Source organism: Ovis aries, chromosome 1 (genome assembly GCF_016772045.2).
Source record: "Ovis aries strain OAR_USU_Benz2616 breed Rambouillet chromosome 1, ARS-UI_Ramb_v3.0, whole genome shotgun sequence".
NCBI classification, from domain to species: domain Eukaryota; kingdom Metazoa; phylum Chordata; class Mammalia; order Artiodactyla; family Bovidae; genus Ovis; species Ovis aries.
The window spans coordinates 28,323,440-28,340,262 of record NC_056054.1 but is presented as its reverse complement, the minus strand read 5'-3'; the positions used below and the strand labels follow the sequence as shown (position 1 = coordinate 28,340,262).

Sequence of the window (16,823 nt, the reverse complement as noted above, 5' to 3'; positions counted from 1 at the left end):
TTAACTTTGGTGTCTTGTCTTCTTTATAATGAATTCCAAATAGTGCTAAATATACTGAATGTCATTAGTGCTAATATACTGAATGTAATTTGTCATGAAAACAAGACATTGCATAGTCTTTACATTTAATTATATTTGATAGGCTCATCTGTTCCCTGTTCAACCACCATTTTCAGAAGACTCAGATGAATGCCTCCCAAAAGTTTTAAACAGCAATCCTCCCCTCATCATAAAGGTACCAGAGCTATGTATTCTGTGTCTTTACACAGTCATCTCTAACTTATCTTACAGAATGATCTTCATATTTAACGTATTTATATTTTTTGAAGGTCTAGAATATTCTAATACTGTAAAAAGTATTGTAAAAATCACCTACATGCTACATTGAATGTTATTACTTTTTCCAACTTCCATTCCAGGTGACTAAAATGCAAATATATATTGCAATGTATGCGTATAAGCTAGACTATTTCTATGTTTAGGAGAGATAGAAAAATATTTCAAGTATGAAATATAATGATATGCAATGATATACATTGGTTTTTCACAAATTCTTCATGGTAGCAAAACAAAACACTTTTTTTTAGTCACTGGATTAGGAAATATTTTCACTCATATAGTATTGTTGACTATTATGATCAAAGAAAGTTTATTATGATCAAACAGAGTACATAGTTAATGAACTGTCTTAAAGTTTGGATAATGATAATCTGAAACAAATTTTAATCAAAAGTCTAAAGAATTTGTAATATGTTTCTAAATCAATCTAAGTGAGAATAAATTATTTTGATTTTGAAATTTTAAAGTAGAACTATAATATATGTGATTTTGTTAAGAGTTCATAGTACTTAAAAAAGAATTAAAGTAGAACCTAGAGTTTGGATTATACTCTAGAAAACTTGTAAACTAATAAGAAAATGACCCACTGAGGTTCTAATTACCCTTAAATATCAATTCTGCTTAGTTTATTAGATAAACAAAAATATCAGATACTCATTTGGTTATTTAACAGATCTGTAATTATTGGGCATATGTCGGCCACTGCTAGTTGCTTAGGGTATAATGATGAACAAGACAAAGCACAACCTAATGGATAAGGCAGATACACAAAATAATGAAAATTTACTGTGGTAAGTGCAACGGGAACCACTTACTCTGCTTGGGACCCAGACAGGAAACCTTCACGGAAGGGGTGGTGTCTTGAATGATGAGTGAAGTGGCTTGTCAGGGAACAAAATGAAGATCTATCATAAAAAAGCACAGAGTATGTTGTGTATCTACTGCGTGCTGGGTACTACCTTTGGATATGGTAGTGAGCAAGGTATTGTCCCTGCCTCACAGCTTAGTGGCTGGTACCAGGTGAGACAAGTCAGTAGGCACTTAATATAAGTTACAGTAAGCACAGCAGGTGAGAGTTGTGTGAGTATGTTTTCGTCAGGGAGGCCAGGGAAGTTCCAGGAGGAAGTGATGTTTATGTTTCCCACCGCAAGGTGGAAAGGAACACAGTTCCTTTCTGTAATTCCTTGGTAGCTGGAGCCCATAGTGACTAAGGTAGCCTACGGAGGGTAGAGGCAGGAAAGTGAAAGTCTTGAAGGAAAAGTTATGATTCTGCAAAATCTTCCCTTCATGAAAAATCTCAGCTGATTTCCCCTTAGATATGTAGTGTTGAGCCCCATTCATAAATAAGATTTTATATAGAGGATAAAAATTTAAATAATGTGTATTTTCTTTCCTTTCAGTATTTGGCCTTGCAGGACCTGATGTTGCTTTCTCAATATTCTCCTTCACGAAGACAAGAAGTTTTTAGCCTTAGCCAACCAGGTATTGCTAAAAGTAATAGACCTAATAGGAATTGAGTATGTGTGTGCAGAAAGCAATCTACTTTAAATTTTTGGTGAGTGAGATGTATTTATTAAAACATCACACATCAGTGAGTCTGTTAAAGTATCGATTTGAATCTTATACAGCTAAGTGTTCACATTGTTGTGGTTAAAAATTATGTTTCTAGGCAAAGTATTTTTTAACTTTTATGTTATTTCTTTCAGCCCCCATCTTCCCTTCACCTAAAGATCTTGTGAGGTAGGCTGACAGTTTTAGAGCAGAAAGGCACAGTTTAAGAATCCCAGAAGTTTTAATGCTACAAAGTTTCTTAAAAATCAAGTGGTCTGATTCTCTCATGGAGGACTTAAGTCTCAAGAGAGATTAAGTGGCTTAATAAAGTTAATGTCAAGAGTTGGAATTAAGAAATTCTGTCGCTTGACTCTTAAGTGCAGAGCTCCCTATTCCGGCCATGCTACTTGGCCTCCCTGTAAAAAGGAGTGTGAAAAGGAACTAGATTCGATGGTGATCTGTCCAAGGAGGCTCTTGGCAACTCTGGAACTCTTCTCCATTATTACTTGCCAGGCTCCTCAAGGTTGCAGCTGTGCCAAATAATGCTCCGCCTAGTTCTTAGAAGAAAGCCTTCCAGCCTAGCACCAGTGGGGACAGAACCAGGTGGCTTTATCTCTCTCTAATAAGCGCTTCATTATTTGGCCAAACTTGTCAATTCCCACATTATAAAATAAACCTATAGTTACATGCTACATGGTAATAAAATCCGGTTATATAAAAATATAAATGGATCAGCACCCCTCTCCTTATGTGGTGTTCAGTCACCAAGTCATATCCGACTGTCTGCCACCCCGTGAACTGCAGCACGTCAGGCTTGCCTATCCTTCACTATCTCCCTGAGTTTGCTCAAACTCATGTCCTTTGAGTTGGTGATGCCATCTAACCGTCTCATCCTCTGTGGCCCCCTTCTCCTTTTGCCCTCAATCTTTCCCAGTATGAAAAAAAATCCACTGCTGGTGCTATGAAAATTAACTGTAGCAATTCTTTTCTAGTAGACTTAGGTTTACTTAAGAATTCCCTATACACTAAATGTTTTTACCAGATATTCAAGTAAACTGTAACAAGGTGGCCTGTTCTCTGCCAAAGGACATATTATTAACTGGGCAGAGAAATAGAGATCAGATTTATGGTTACCAGAGGTGAAGGATAGAGGAGAGAGAATTAGATAACGGCAATCAAAAAGCACAAACTCTCAGTTATAAGATAAATGAGTACTAGGGATGTATGTGCAATAGGATAAGTATAATTAACACTGCTGTATATTATATATGAAAGATATTGAGTGTAAATCCTAAGAGTTTTCATCACAAGGAAAATCGTTTTTTTTCTATTTGTTTAATTTGTATCTGTCAGAGATGATTGATGTTCGCTAAACTTACTGACCTGCCTCTTGAGAAATCTGTATGCAGGCCAGGAAGCAACAGTTAGAACTGGACATGGAACAACAGACTGGTTCCAAATAGGAAAAGGAGTACGTCAAGGCTGTATGTTGTCACCCTGCTTATTTAACTTCTACGCAGAGTACATCATGAGAAACACTGGACTGGAAGAAACACAAGCTGGAATCAAGATTGCCGGGAGAAATATCAATAACCTCAGATATGCAGATGACACCACCCTTATGGCAGAAAGTGAAGAGGAGCTACAAAGCCTCTTGATGAAAGTAAAAGTGAAAAACTTGGCTTAAAGCTCAACATTCAGAAAACGAAGATCATGGCATCCGGTCCCATCACTTCATGGGAAATAGATGGGGAAACAGTGGAAACAGTGTCAGACTTTATTTTTTGGGGCTCCAAAATCACTGCAGATGGTGACTGCAGCCATGAAGTTAAAAGACGCTTACTCCTTGGAAGGAAAAGTTAATGACCAACCTAAATAGTATATTCAAAAGCAGAGACATTACTTTGGCGACTAAGGTCCGTCTAGTCAAGGCTGTGGTTTTTCCAGTGGTCATGTGAAGAAGGCTGAGCGCTGAAGAATTGATGCTTTTGAACTGTGGTGTTGGAGAAGACTCTCGAGAGTCCCTTGGACTGCAAGGAGATCCAACCAGTCCATTCTGAAGGAGATCAACCCTGGGATTTCTTTGGAAGGAATGATGCTAAAGCTGAAACTCCAGTACTTTGGCCACCTCATGCGAAGAGTTGACTCATTGGAAAAGACTCTGATGCTGTGGGGGATTGGGGGCAGGAGAAGAAGGGGACGACAGAGGATGAGATGGCTGGATGGCATCACTGACTCGATGGACGTGAGTCTGAGTGAACTCCGGGAGTTGGTGATGGACAGGGAGGCCTGGCATGCTGTGATTCATGGGGTCACAAAGAGTCGGACACAACTGAGTGACTGAACTGAACTGAACTGAAACTTACTGTGATTACCATTTCATGATGTATGGAAATCAAATCATTAGGCTGTATATACCTTAAACCTGATACAGTGCTGTGTGTCAATTATGTCTCAAAACTGGAAGGAAAAAATGTAATTGGACCATGAAATAGTTCCTTTGTGGTCTTAAGTTACAGCAGAATAAAACATCCTGGGGCCTATTGTTGAAGTATTGTGTTTGTTTTCAGGTTAAGTGGTATTTCTCTTTTGAGCTGTAAATAGAGGGAGAGATTTAAGGACGGACCTAAGCACAGAGAGAATGATTTATTTGGCACCCAGGATGGAGAAGCCAGTTTTCAGTGGATTCCTCTGCTGTTCTGAACACAGTGAAGCACAATTGGTTTTTACATGACAGCTGTAGGAGATAAAGGTTTTAGAAATCAAAAGATAGAAAGGAATTAAGAGTGTGGATCACAGTAGTTTAGATTAGTAGGATAGCAGATTCATAAACCCTCTAAGGATAAAGTATGATCACTATCAAATAATGTGTCACTTCTGTAGATACAATAGCAGATAGGGGCTCTTTTGCAAATGAAAATGTAGGGAAGCACAGCAGGCCAGCCACAGCAGTTTAGAGGTCACGGGGGCCATGGGGTGCATCTCATTAGACATGGTCAGTGCCTTAGTCTTTGGTCCATTCAGTATTGCTAGTGAAGTAACCTGGGTCTGTTTCACTCAAATCGTGCTCCTGTGTTTGGCTTTATTTTGGCAATCAATTTGAGAGTTTTGTTGTTGTTGTTTTTTTTTAATGGTAAAATAGCAAATTTTGTTTTGTAGACTTAGGAAAATTATTTCACCCAAATATTTATGGAATTTCTGTTACTAGATGGCTTGAGTATAAATATTGGCTTAATAGTAGAAAAGTAGGCCTTTTCATGCAAAGTGTAGTAAGCATGTCTCATTGATATTTCTCCCCATTTTGAGAGGATACTATAAGATTATCTTTATTTTAAAAGCTGGTATTTTTGGACCTCTTAGGTGGACATCCCCACAATTGGACAGCTATTTCAAGAGAGTGTTTGAATCTTTTAAATGATATGACTCAGAAACTTGTGCTCTACCAAGAAGCTGCTGCTACGAATGGGAGAGTGATGTCTTCATCGTACCCAGCGGAACCTAAGAAATCGAATTCTCCAGGTAACTCCTTACACTACTAAGAGAGGGGAAAGCACTTACATTCTATTTCCTAAGAAAGATAACAGTAGTTAATCTAAGGATTAAATTGTATGTAAGTGTGAAGTATATATTTGTAGGCAGAATTGATCCAATATATGGGATATTGTACTGAACCAAGAAGGCAGCCTGAGTATCATTGTAGATTGAAAAAATTAAGTTCATTGTGGTGGTAGTGTTAAAAAGGCTAACACATGTTGATCATTAACCAGAAGACTTCAGTTTAGCCTGCTGCTGCTGCTGCTAAGTCGCTTCAGTCGTGTCCGACTCTATGCGACCCCATAGACGGCAGCCCACTAGGCTCCCCCGTCCCTGGGATTCTCCAGGCAAGAACACTGGAGTGGGTTGCCATTTCCTTCTCCAATGCATGAAAGTGAAAAGTGAAAGTGAAGTTGCTCAGTCATGTCTGATCCTCAGTGATCCCAGGGACTGCAGCCTACCAGGCTTCTCCATCCATGGGATTTTCCAGGCAAGAGTACTGGAGTAGGGTGCCATTGCCTTCTCCCAGAGCCAAGTGAATCTTTACAAGTAGTAGTGGATGCTGTTCTGATTGCAGTATCCCAGAGGTAAAAAATTGCTGGAGTGCCAGAGAGAAGTAACTGAAGTGACTCAGTGGTTTAGGGATGGGGGTGTCACATTCATTGTTTTAAGGTAGCTAAATGTTCGAAAGATGAAAGCTGAGAGGAAGAAGTAGAGGTGGAGGAACCTATGCTATTTTACGAAACACCTTTAGTAGGTGATACTTAGGAACGTAAGACTGAGAAAAAGACTTAATGTTCTGATGCCTTGGGAGCCAGGCACTTAAAGAAAATGGGCAGAACTAGCTGGGTGAGGACCATGGTAAACTTGGGGGCATAAGCTTCATCTGAAACGGAAAACTATGGGTTAGCTTTGATCCATGGTTCCCATGTGAGAATTTGGGCCCAGTATCTGAACTTCTGATACTGGAGGTTTGTAACATTGTACAGGAGGCGGTTATCAAAACCATCCCCAAGAAGAAGAAATGCAAAATGCAAGATGATTGTCTAAGGAGGCCTTACAAATAACTGAGAAAAAAAGAGAAACAAAAGGCAAAGGAGAAAAGGAAAGATATACCCATCTGAATGCAGAGTTCCATAGAACAGTAAAGAGAGGTAAGAAAACTTTCCTAAGTCAACAGTGCAAAGAAATACAGGAAAACAGTAGAATGTGAAAGACTAGAGATCTCTTCAGGAAAATTGCAGATATCAAGGGAACATTTCATGCAAGGATGGGCATGATAAAAGATAGAAGCGGTATGGACCTAACAGAAGCAAAGATATTAAGACAAGGGGGCAAGAATATACAGAAGAACTATACAAAAAAATCTTAACAGCCCAGATAACCGTGATGGTGTAATTACTCATCTAGAGCCAGATATCCTGGAGTACAAAGTCAAGTGGGCCTTAGGAAACATCACTATGAACAAAGCTAGTGGAGGTGATGGAATTCCAGCTGAGCTATTTCAAATCCTAAGAGAATATGCTGTGAAAGTGCTGTACTCAATATGCCAGCAAATTTGGAAAACTCAGTAGTGGCCACAGGACTGGAAAAAGTCAGTTTTCATTCCAGTCCCAAAGAAAGAATGCCAGAGAATGTTCAAACTATTGCACAGTTGCACTCATTTCACATGCTAGCAAGGTAATACTCAAGATCCTTCAAGCTAGGCTTTAACAGTATGTGAATCGAGAACTTCCAGATAAACAAGTTGGGTTTAGAAAAGGCAGAGGAACCAGAGATCAAATTGCCAAGATCTGCTGGATCACAGAAAAAGCATGAGAATTCCAGAAAAACATATACTTCTGCTTCAGTGACTATTCTAAAGCCTTTGACTGTGTGGATCACAACAAACTGTGGAAAATTCTTAAAGAGCTGGGAATACCAGACCACCTTACCTGTCTCCTGAGAAATCTGGATGTGGGTCAAGAAGCAGCAGTTAGAACCAAGAACAACAGACTGGTTCCAAATTGGGAAAGGAGTATGTCAAAGCTGTATATTGTCATCCTGCTTATTTAACTTATATGCCGAGTATATCATGTGAAATGCCAGTCTGGATAAAGCACAAGCTGGAATCAAGATTGCCAGGAGAAATATCAATAACCTCAGATATGCTGATGACACCACCCTTATGGCAGAAAGTGAAGAGGAACTAAAAGCCTCTTGATGAAGGTGAAAGAGGAGAGTGAAAAAGCTGGCTTAAAACTCAACATTCAAAAAACTAAGATCATGGCATCCAGTCCCATCAGTTCAGTTCAATTCAGTCACTCAGTCATGTCCGACTCTTTGCGACCCTGTGAATTGCAGCATGCCAGGCCTCCCTGTCCATCACCGTCTCCCTCTTAATGGCAAATAGATGGGGACACAATGGTAACAGTGACAGACTTTATTTTCTTGGGCTCCAGAATCACTGCAGATAGTGACTGTAGCCATAAAGTTAAAAGACACTTGCTCCTTGGAAGAAAAGCTATGACAAACATAGCATGTTAAAAAGCAGAGATATCACTTTGCCGACAAAGGTCCTTATAGTCAAAGCTATGGTTTTTCCAGTAGTTGTGTATAGATGTGAGAGTTGAACCATAAAGAAGGCTGAGCACTGAAGAATTGATGCTTTCAAACTGTGATGTTGGAGAAGAGTCTTGAGAGTCCCTTAGACAGCATGGAGATCAAACCAGTCAGTCCTAAAGGAAATCAATCCTGAATATTCATTGGAAGGACTGATGCTGAAGCTCCAATACTTTGGCCAGCTGATTTGAAGAGCCGACTCATTGGAAGAGACCCTGATGCTTGGAAAGATTGAAGACAGGAGGAGAGGGGGACAACAGGATGAGATGGTTGGATGGCATCACCGACTCGATGGTCATGTGTTTGAGCAAACTCCGGGAGATGGTGATGGACAGGGAAGCTTGGTGTACTGCAGTCCATGGGGCAAAGAGTAGGACTGAGTGACTGAACAACAATCTGAACTTCTGGTCTTTTTCTTTTTTTCTTTTAAAGAGATAGCTGAATAAGTTTTGGGGGAAATCTATCACTTTTTAAACATTGACAACTAATCTTGATATGTAAAAAAATCACTATATGGGCCAAAGGAAACATATCTCCGACTTTGATTTCATTATTCTGCTGGCTTTATAGACCACAAACAAAGAGATTGCAGAAGAAAAGTGATTTAGATAAGTTCATGGATGTCATGTTTTAAAAGATTCTACTGTGTTTCAGATGTTGTCAACATTCAGATTAGCATTTATTTATTCAACAAGTATTCACTGAATGACTGCCACGTACCAAGCACTACCAGAGAGTCAAAGATGCAGAAACATTCTTGGGCCTGACCTTTTAGTGGGAGGCACACAAACGATGACAAGACAGTGTAACTATTAAAAGGAAGTCTGAAGGAGTAGGGTGATGCTTGATAATGAAAGGAGGAGTTTAAAGTTGGTCCTGAAAGATGTGGAGCCATTAGAGGATTTGAATAGTTATAGTTTCATTAAATTAGCATTTTAGAAAGATCATTGTAATTCTGAGGTGGGGGTCCTGGGGCTGAGCAAATATGGATTAGTCATTTCTTTAAATGGTTGTCATATCCCATCAGTCAGAATTTGCCTTTATTTTGAGGAATAATTACAAAACTTAAAAGCACTGATCTTGGAACTTCGTGGTGGTCTGGTGACTAGGACTGCGCTCCTAATTCAGGGGACCTGGGTTCAATCCCTGGTTGGGGAAGTAGATCCCACATGCTGCAATGAAGATCAAAGATCCTGAGTGTGGGAGCTAAGACTTGGTGAAGTCAAATAAATAAATAGAATTTAAAAAAATATATTAAAAAACAAAAAACCCCACCAGTTTTAATTTTTAAATTGATTCTTTAGCTATTTCTTATTGTCATTTACTCTTAAAAAGTCATGTAGTAAAAATTTGGTTCTTATAAATGTTTAGTGTCTTATGCCAGTTTTATTAAAAAGATAGAATACTAGTATAATTTATTGTCTTTGTGCTTTGTGCTGGAGTGGCAGAAAGATATTATTGTATCTGTATAATTGGTATAAGAGACTGTATAATTGGTAGAGTTATAAGATAATTTTTGAAGAAGCTGTTTACAGAACAGATGTGTAGATACCTGGACGAGTTAATCACTGGTGTGACTTTTGTTAACTTTAAAGAACTCTGCGGAAAATGAGATAAGATTAGTGCTCTGTACATTTTCACACTATAGATTTGATTTAGCCAAGTAATGGTTACAGTAAGAATATACAGTAACCCAGGGCATATACTAATGCAATAAAGTTGTTGCCATTTAAAAATAAAATATAAAATATAAATTCGTTCAGTGCAGCTTAGAGTTGGAGAAATTTACCTTGAAGATGAAGATATCTGTTTAGGGTAAAAAACCGAGAGAGGCTGAACCAGTCTGACAGAAGAAGATGTATAAGCTCCTTAAGTGGTCACCAAGTTGCAGTAGTAAAATCTGGGTGTTGAAATTGTAAACCTAGGTGGAAACAATCTACTGAGTCTTGGTTAAATGAGTTAAACAAAGAATTGAGATGTGTAGAATTTGAGAACCTCCTCTCTGGCCTACTTCGATCAGATTGCCTCTTCTCAGCACTGGATCTGTTCTTTTACAGAAGAAACTGCATTTCAGACCCCCAAATCTAGCCAGATGCCTCGGACTTCAATGCCATCATTAATTAAGACATCACTGTTCTCCTCAAAGTTATCTACACCTGATGTTGCAAGTCCCCTGGCCACCCCATTTGGCTCTAGTGTAGTGAACCGGATGGCTGGAATTTTTGATGTAAACACAAGCTATGGGTCACCTCAAAGTCCTCAGCTCACAAGAAGAGGGCCAAGATTATGGACTTCAGCTTCTGGTGAGGACCGTTTATTTTCTAAAATTTGAAATGTCATAGCTGCAGAGAATCATACAGCCTAAGTTTTTGCCTTCTTGGTTCTTTTTTTTTTTTTTTTTTTGTAGATCAGCAAATGACTGAATTTTCTAACCCTTCTCCATCTACCTCTGTTAGTGCTGAGGGTAAGACAGTGAGACAGCCCAGTGTGATTTACTCATGGATCCAGAATAAACGTGAACAGGTAGGATGATATGGGCATAGGATTTATATTTACATATAGCATTGAGAACATCAAGGATCTCACATAAGTAAGCCATCAGGAATAAATAGAACTTTGGGGATGCTTCATATATTAAATTGACCCATATGAAGTTATTAGTATTTGGTTTTGAGTTATACAAATTACAAGTTCATATGGCTTAACCTAATGCAATCAATGCCTTTGATCTATGAATTTTTTCATTTAAGAGGTATTTATTGATTTCTTCATATACACTGGGTGTGTTTTTAGATACTGGGAAAACAGCAAACAAAAGTCCCTGACTGTATGTTTACATTGCTGGGAGAAATATCAATAACCACAGATATGCAGACGACACCACCCTTATGGCAGAAAGTGAAGAGGAACTAAAAGCTTCTTGATGAAAGTGAAGGAGGAGAGTGAAAAACTTGGCTTAAAGCTCAACATTCAGAAAACTAAGATCATGGCATCTGGTCCCATCACTTCATGGGAAATAGATGGGGAAACAGTGGAAACAGTGTCAGACTTTATTTTTCTGGGCTCCAAAATCACTGCAGATGGTGATTGCAGCCATGGAATTAAAAGATGCTTACTCCTTGGAAGGAAAGATGACCAACCTAGATAGCATATTGAAAAGCAGAGACATCGCTTTGCCAACAAAGGTCCGCCTAGTCAAGGCTATGGTTTTTCCAGTGGTCATGTATGGATGTGAGAGTTGGACTGTGAAGAAGGCTGAGCGCCGAAGAATTGATGCTTTTGAACTGTGGTGTTGGAGGAGACTCTTGAGAGTCCCTTGGACTGCAAGGAGATCCAACCAGTCCATCCTAAAGGAGATCAGTCCTGGGTGTTCATTGGAAGGACTGATGCTGAAGCTAAAACTGCAATACTTTGGCCACCTCATGTGAAGAGTTGATTCATTGGAAAAGACCCTGATGCTGGGAGGGATTGAGGGCAGGAGGAGAAGGGGACGACAGAGGATGAAATGGCTGGATGGCATCACTGACTCAATGGACATGGGTTTTGGTAGACTCCAGGAGTTGGTGATGGACAGGGAGGCCTGGCATGCTGCGATTCATGGGATCGCAAAGAGCTGGACACGACTGAGCAACTGAATGAACTGAACTGAGGGCAGATAGCTGAGCAAGCACGTGTATTATAGTTCTGCGTGGTGAGATGAGGTAGCAGGCACCTGGAACAGTTTGTCAGGCTCATTAGCTGTTTTAAAGACTGAAATTTTCTCTGAATGACATGGATGACTACTGCATGGTTTTACCCACAAGAATGATATGATGTAACCTTACATTTTGAAAGTACTGCTGTGTTGAGACTAGATCCTCAGGGGGCAGGAGTGGAAGCAGAGAGATAGTAGTAAAGCTGTTAGAGTAATCTGGTGACCTGGTAACGGGATCTGGATGATGGTATCAATGACCTGAGTGATGGTGATGGAGACTGTAAAATGTGATCAAAGTTGGGGTGTATTTTGAAGATAGGTATGATAGGATTTGCTTATGGTTTAGTTGTGGTGTGAAAGAACCAGTGTTGATTCTGAAGCTTTGGCCCGAGGATCTGAAACAATGTAGTTGCAGTTTATTGAGTTGCAACTTTCTGATGATTCTGGAAAAGAGATTTGATAGAGACGAGGTAGGGAATCATGAGTCTGATTTTAGACATAGCAATTTTGAGATACTAGACAATCCAGTGAAAATACTGGATAAGATATTAGACATGTATCTGGAGTCTAGGGAAAGTCCAGGTTAGAATTGAAATTCTGGAAGTCATCAGAGCGTGAAAGCCATGAGACTCCATGCAAATTATTGGAGAGTGTAGATATAGAAGAAAAGAGATGCAAGAACTGGAACCCTTTGATGACAAAGTCTGGGAGATGAGGAGGAATAGCAACGGAGACCGAGCACCAAGAAAAGGGTGTTTCAGACAGAAGTGTCAGATGCTGCTGAAAAGAAAAGATGCTGCTATATCTGAAAAGAAGCATGAGGTTCAAACTAAAAATGAACTGGTGTGCTAGGAATATGGAGGTCATTGAGTCCTTGACTAGAGCTATTGGGTGGAGTAGTAGCAAGGAATACCTGACTGGCGTGGGTCCCAGAGAGACTGGGAGAGGAATTGGAAGACACAGAGAAGCTACATCTTTCAAGGAGATTGACTGTAAGGGGACCAGAGAAATGGGCGAATAGCTGGGGGAAGTTGAGAGGTCAGGGAAGGGTTTTATTTTTTAAGGTGGGAGAAATAACAACATGTTTGTTGATAGAATGCTCAGTTAATAGAGAGGGCAGAACTGAAGGCACTTTACAAAACTCCAGCAGCACCTATGGCTCTATGTGTGTAAGTACTACTATGTCATGAATTTACTTTCAAGTCAGTTGGGTTATGTAGCTTTTAACTTAATACTGAGAAAATTATTTTCCTTGTAAATGTCAACTAGTAGAAAACTACTTCTGTCTTAAGATCTGTTTTTTGTTTTTTTTTTTGATAGAGGAAACATGCTCTTTTTTGGCATTAATATTAAGAGGTTAAAGGGTAGGACAGTTGTAGAGAATTGAGAAAGAATATGGTTTTAGGAAATATCACCAGAACTACTTTTTGATTATGACAGGGCTCTAATTTGAAGGCTAGACATGTGTACATGGGAGTGCAGTTTAGATTAGATGGCCTGTCTTGGTTACCCAATTTATAGTACAAAGGTATTTACTTACGTGGCTTACCTTACCTTTCTTTGTAAAGTGTGATGTGTTTCATTTAAGTTAGTGTCTGGAAGAACCTGGAAATGTGTAATATTATATTTGAGTAGCATCGAACTGTTCATGTGATAATTCTTCCCTTTTTTTCCATCTCAGGTTAAGAATTTCTTATCAAAACGAGTGCTGATAATGTATTTTTTCAGTAAGGTAAGAGTATGTAGTTATAACATTGGGAGTGGGGGGAGAGAAAACAAAATAAGAAATGAAGTAGCAAATAAGATTAGACTTTTCAATATTTAGCTTGATCCTAGCACGCCAAACAGCTTGGCATCATGCTTCACTAAACCTCCCTTTAAATAGTACCTGACCTAGACAGGCATCTCCCATCAATGACTTCCTGAGGCTGGGCTCGGTGGCCTTCTGGGTCTCTTGGCTGCAGGCAGCTTTGTGCCAAGATGTGGCCCCTTCCTGCAAATTGAGCAAATCTGTGGCGATCCTTCATGGCTCATTGTCCTGCTGACATCGTTGTGGCCAGTTTGGTTTTCAGAAGAGAGATAACTGGGTTAGACTGCAGGTGTTAAACTGGTGTTGGATTAAAGTTGTAATTTAGGCCACAAAGTAAATGACTTTCCAGCTTGTCTGTCAGCTGCCCCAGCTGCTGTAGGAGAGTAAATCTCAGAGGTAGAAGCTAAAGATTCATTTCTGTTTTCACTGCTACAGCTGTTGTGTGTCAGTTAATCCTTTGATGAGGAAAACCTTTGCCCATGTGTAGGGGAAAGAATTTTTGTTTTAATTATTTTAATCTAGCTTCTCTGTTTTTGCAGATTCTGCATTATTAACTGATAGTGCACTTGTATTAATGCCTTGAAGTGAAGTCTGTATTGGCATACATTACTCATTTTATTCTTTGAGGATCCTGCTCTGGTGGGGGGAGAGATCTGAGTAACTCTGGTAGAATATAGATACATACAGCAAAGAATCCTTTCAAGTTCTTGAAACTTTTCACTGTGGTAGCAGGGAATATCCATGCAACTAGCAAGAATGTTTGCCAGAAATAATCTGTAGGCTCTCCATTAGAGCCCTGGGAAAACCATCCGACCCCTGAGAAAGGTGTCTCATCTTCTACCAAGAGAAAGAGGAGTTGTCTGAAGTTGTACTTCAGAGCTTTGTTTCAGAAGGAAGGGAAGAAAACTTAGCTTTTGTCTTTTGTGTGCCGTGCTCTTTTCACTTGCTAAGTTGTGTCCGACTCTTTGCCACCCCAATGGATTGCAGCATGCCAGGCTTCCGTGTCCTTCACTTTCTTCCAGAGTTTGCTCAAATTCATCCATTGAGTTGGTGATGCCATCCAACCATCTCTTACTCTGTCACACACTTCTCCTGCCCTCAATCTTTCCCAGCATCAGAGTCTTTACCAGTGAGTTGACTCTTCGCATCAGGTGGCCAAAGTATTGGAGCTTCAACATCAGTCCTTCCAGTGAATATTCAGGGTTGATTTCCTTTAGGATTGACTGGTTTGATCTGCTTGCTATCTAAGAGATTCTCAAGAGTCTTCTCCAGTGCCACAATTTCAAAAGCATCAATTCTTTGGTGCTCAGCCTTCTTTATGGTCTAGCTCTGACATCTGTACACGACTACTAGAAAAACTGTCCCCTCATTTAATTCTGACAGCTTTCCTGTGAGGTGTCTTTTTGGCCTTGTTTTACAGAGAAGGAAGCTGGAGGCTCAGAGGGGTCAAGTAGCTAGCCTGAGGGCATGTAGCCAGTAAGGGGCAGAGCAGAAGCTGAATGAGATCTCCTTTTTCCTTGGAAGTGAATGCTTCCTTAGATTCTGATTTTGCAGGTGGATCTGCTGTGTGATAAGGAGTTGTAGACACCACTGCTTAACGTTGGGAAATGTAACATGCTATTGTTGTGAATGGGCTTCATTGGCTGTATTACGATAGCCACTTACCCAGGCCAGTTGTTGTTCAACATCACAATACCTTGTTGTATTAAAGACTGTTGGGTGGTTTTTCTTTGTAGTGGGGTTGAGGGTAGACACTTTAGGAGAGGTAGTATGTACTTAACTTAGGCAGTACTTTTTTTTTTTTTTAAAGCATTCGTAACCATTCTCTTTGGGCTTCCTTGGGGGCTCAGCAGTATAGAATCTGCCTGCAATGCAGGAGAGGTGGGTTCAATCCCTTGGAGAAGGAAATGGCAACCCACTCCAGTATTCTTGCCTAGAAAATCCTATGGACAGAGGAGCCTGGTGGGCTACACTCCTTGGAGTCGCAAAGAGTTGGACATGACTGAATAACTGAGCATGCATGTAACCATTCTCTTGAATGATGTCTATGTTAATCCTCTGAGGTGGGTTGAGGGAATATAACTTATTTTAAGTGAGAAACTGAGGCACATAGAGATTTAGATACTTGGCTGGGGTCACACAGTAAGTTGTAGCAGATTGCTTTATTGCAGTTAAATCATAATGTGTAAGAATTTCAGGTCTTAGCTCTAAAGAGGCAGCTGTGAATTCTTTATTATTTTAGTCTACATGATTGATTGGATGAAATGATAATTTCTGGGCAACTGAGTTAAATGTTTTTGTCATCTTTTAGCACCCAGAGGCCTCCATTCAGGCTGTGTTTTCAGATGCCCAAATGCATATTTGGGCATTAGAAGGTAAGTAGTCTCAGTGAGCTGCAATAATGATTTATTTTATATTGAGATATTTAATGAAAGATCAGTTCTGGACTTTGATCTCAATCTTTGAGTTTTCAGATACATTTTATGTGTTTGTATTATATAGATAAATTTTTATTTAGGTTTAGTTTAATTTAGAGATTTTCCTTGTATATAAGAGGAGAAACTGAGCCTGGGGTTCTTGGCATCTCTTTCTCTACTTCAAAAAAATTGCAATTAATAGATTGTTTTTTAACCATCACCTTATGTTGATGTAACTTGCTTAATATATTTAAACATATTTAGCTTAGTTTTAGTTGTTAAAGAACTATTTCTTTTCATCTTACAGATAGCACCTTCTCAATGTTTAAATGATACTTCCTCAGAGAGGCCTTTCCTGACCACCCTATGAAAAGTATCCTTACTTTGCCCCCTTATCAGGCTTTGTTTTCTTAGCCTTTATCACTGCCAAACAGAGTATTATTTAAAAGAACTTTTTTCTATTAGAACATAAGTCAGATTCATCTTATTTAAGACTATTGCAGTTGAGTACCTTTTCCATCCCTTTTGCCTCTTTTTCTATTCTATTCCTCCCTTTTTTATTTAGACTTTTATACATTCAGAATATTAATTCATCCTCAAATAGAGGTATTGCAAGTGGATTTGCCTAATTTTGATTCACTTTTAACTTGTTTCTTCTTTTCCCCTCGAGGTCTGTCTCACTTAGTAGCAGCATCATTTACAGAAGATAGATTTGGCGTAGTCCAGACCACACTACCAGCTATTCTTAATACTTTGTTGACGCTGCAAGAGGTAGGCAATATATGGGTCGGGTGGAAGCAGAGGTCCTGTCTTCTCCCCCGCCTAGCTTTTTCTGTTTGTTTCTTACATTTCACATTGACTAACGAAAAACTTGTTG

At 39.4% G+C, this 16,823-nt stretch overlaps 1 protein-coding gene across 2 annotated transcripts in view; it reads left to right on the top strand.

Moving 5' to 3' along the window:
• The window catches only part of NDC1 (NDC1 transmembrane nucleoporin), a 59,778-nt gene that overhangs the window by 21,805 nt on the left and 21,150 nt on the right, over nucleotides 1–16,823 (top strand). Inside the window, exons 9-16 of one of the 2 annotated variants that reach the window (XM_004001995.6) lie at nucleotides 143–235; nucleotides 1,740–1,821; nucleotides 5,251–5,409; nucleotides 10,083–10,328; nucleotides 10,433–10,548; nucleotides 13,401–13,451; nucleotides 15,841–15,904; nucleotides 16,617–16,717. In XM_004001995.6, coding sequence (XP_004002044.5) covers nucleotides 143–235; nucleotides 1,740–1,821; nucleotides 5,251–5,409; nucleotides 10,083–10,328; nucleotides 10,433–10,548; nucleotides 13,401–13,451; nucleotides 15,841–15,904; nucleotides 16,617–16,717 — 912 coding nt within the window. The remainder of the gene's footprint in view (nucleotides 1–142; nucleotides 236–1,739; nucleotides 1,822–5,250; nucleotides 5,410–10,082; nucleotides 10,329–10,432; nucleotides 10,549–13,400; nucleotides 13,452–15,840; nucleotides 15,905–16,616; nucleotides 16,718–16,823) is intronic. The other variant, XM_042248275.2, reaches the window with a different exon arrangement.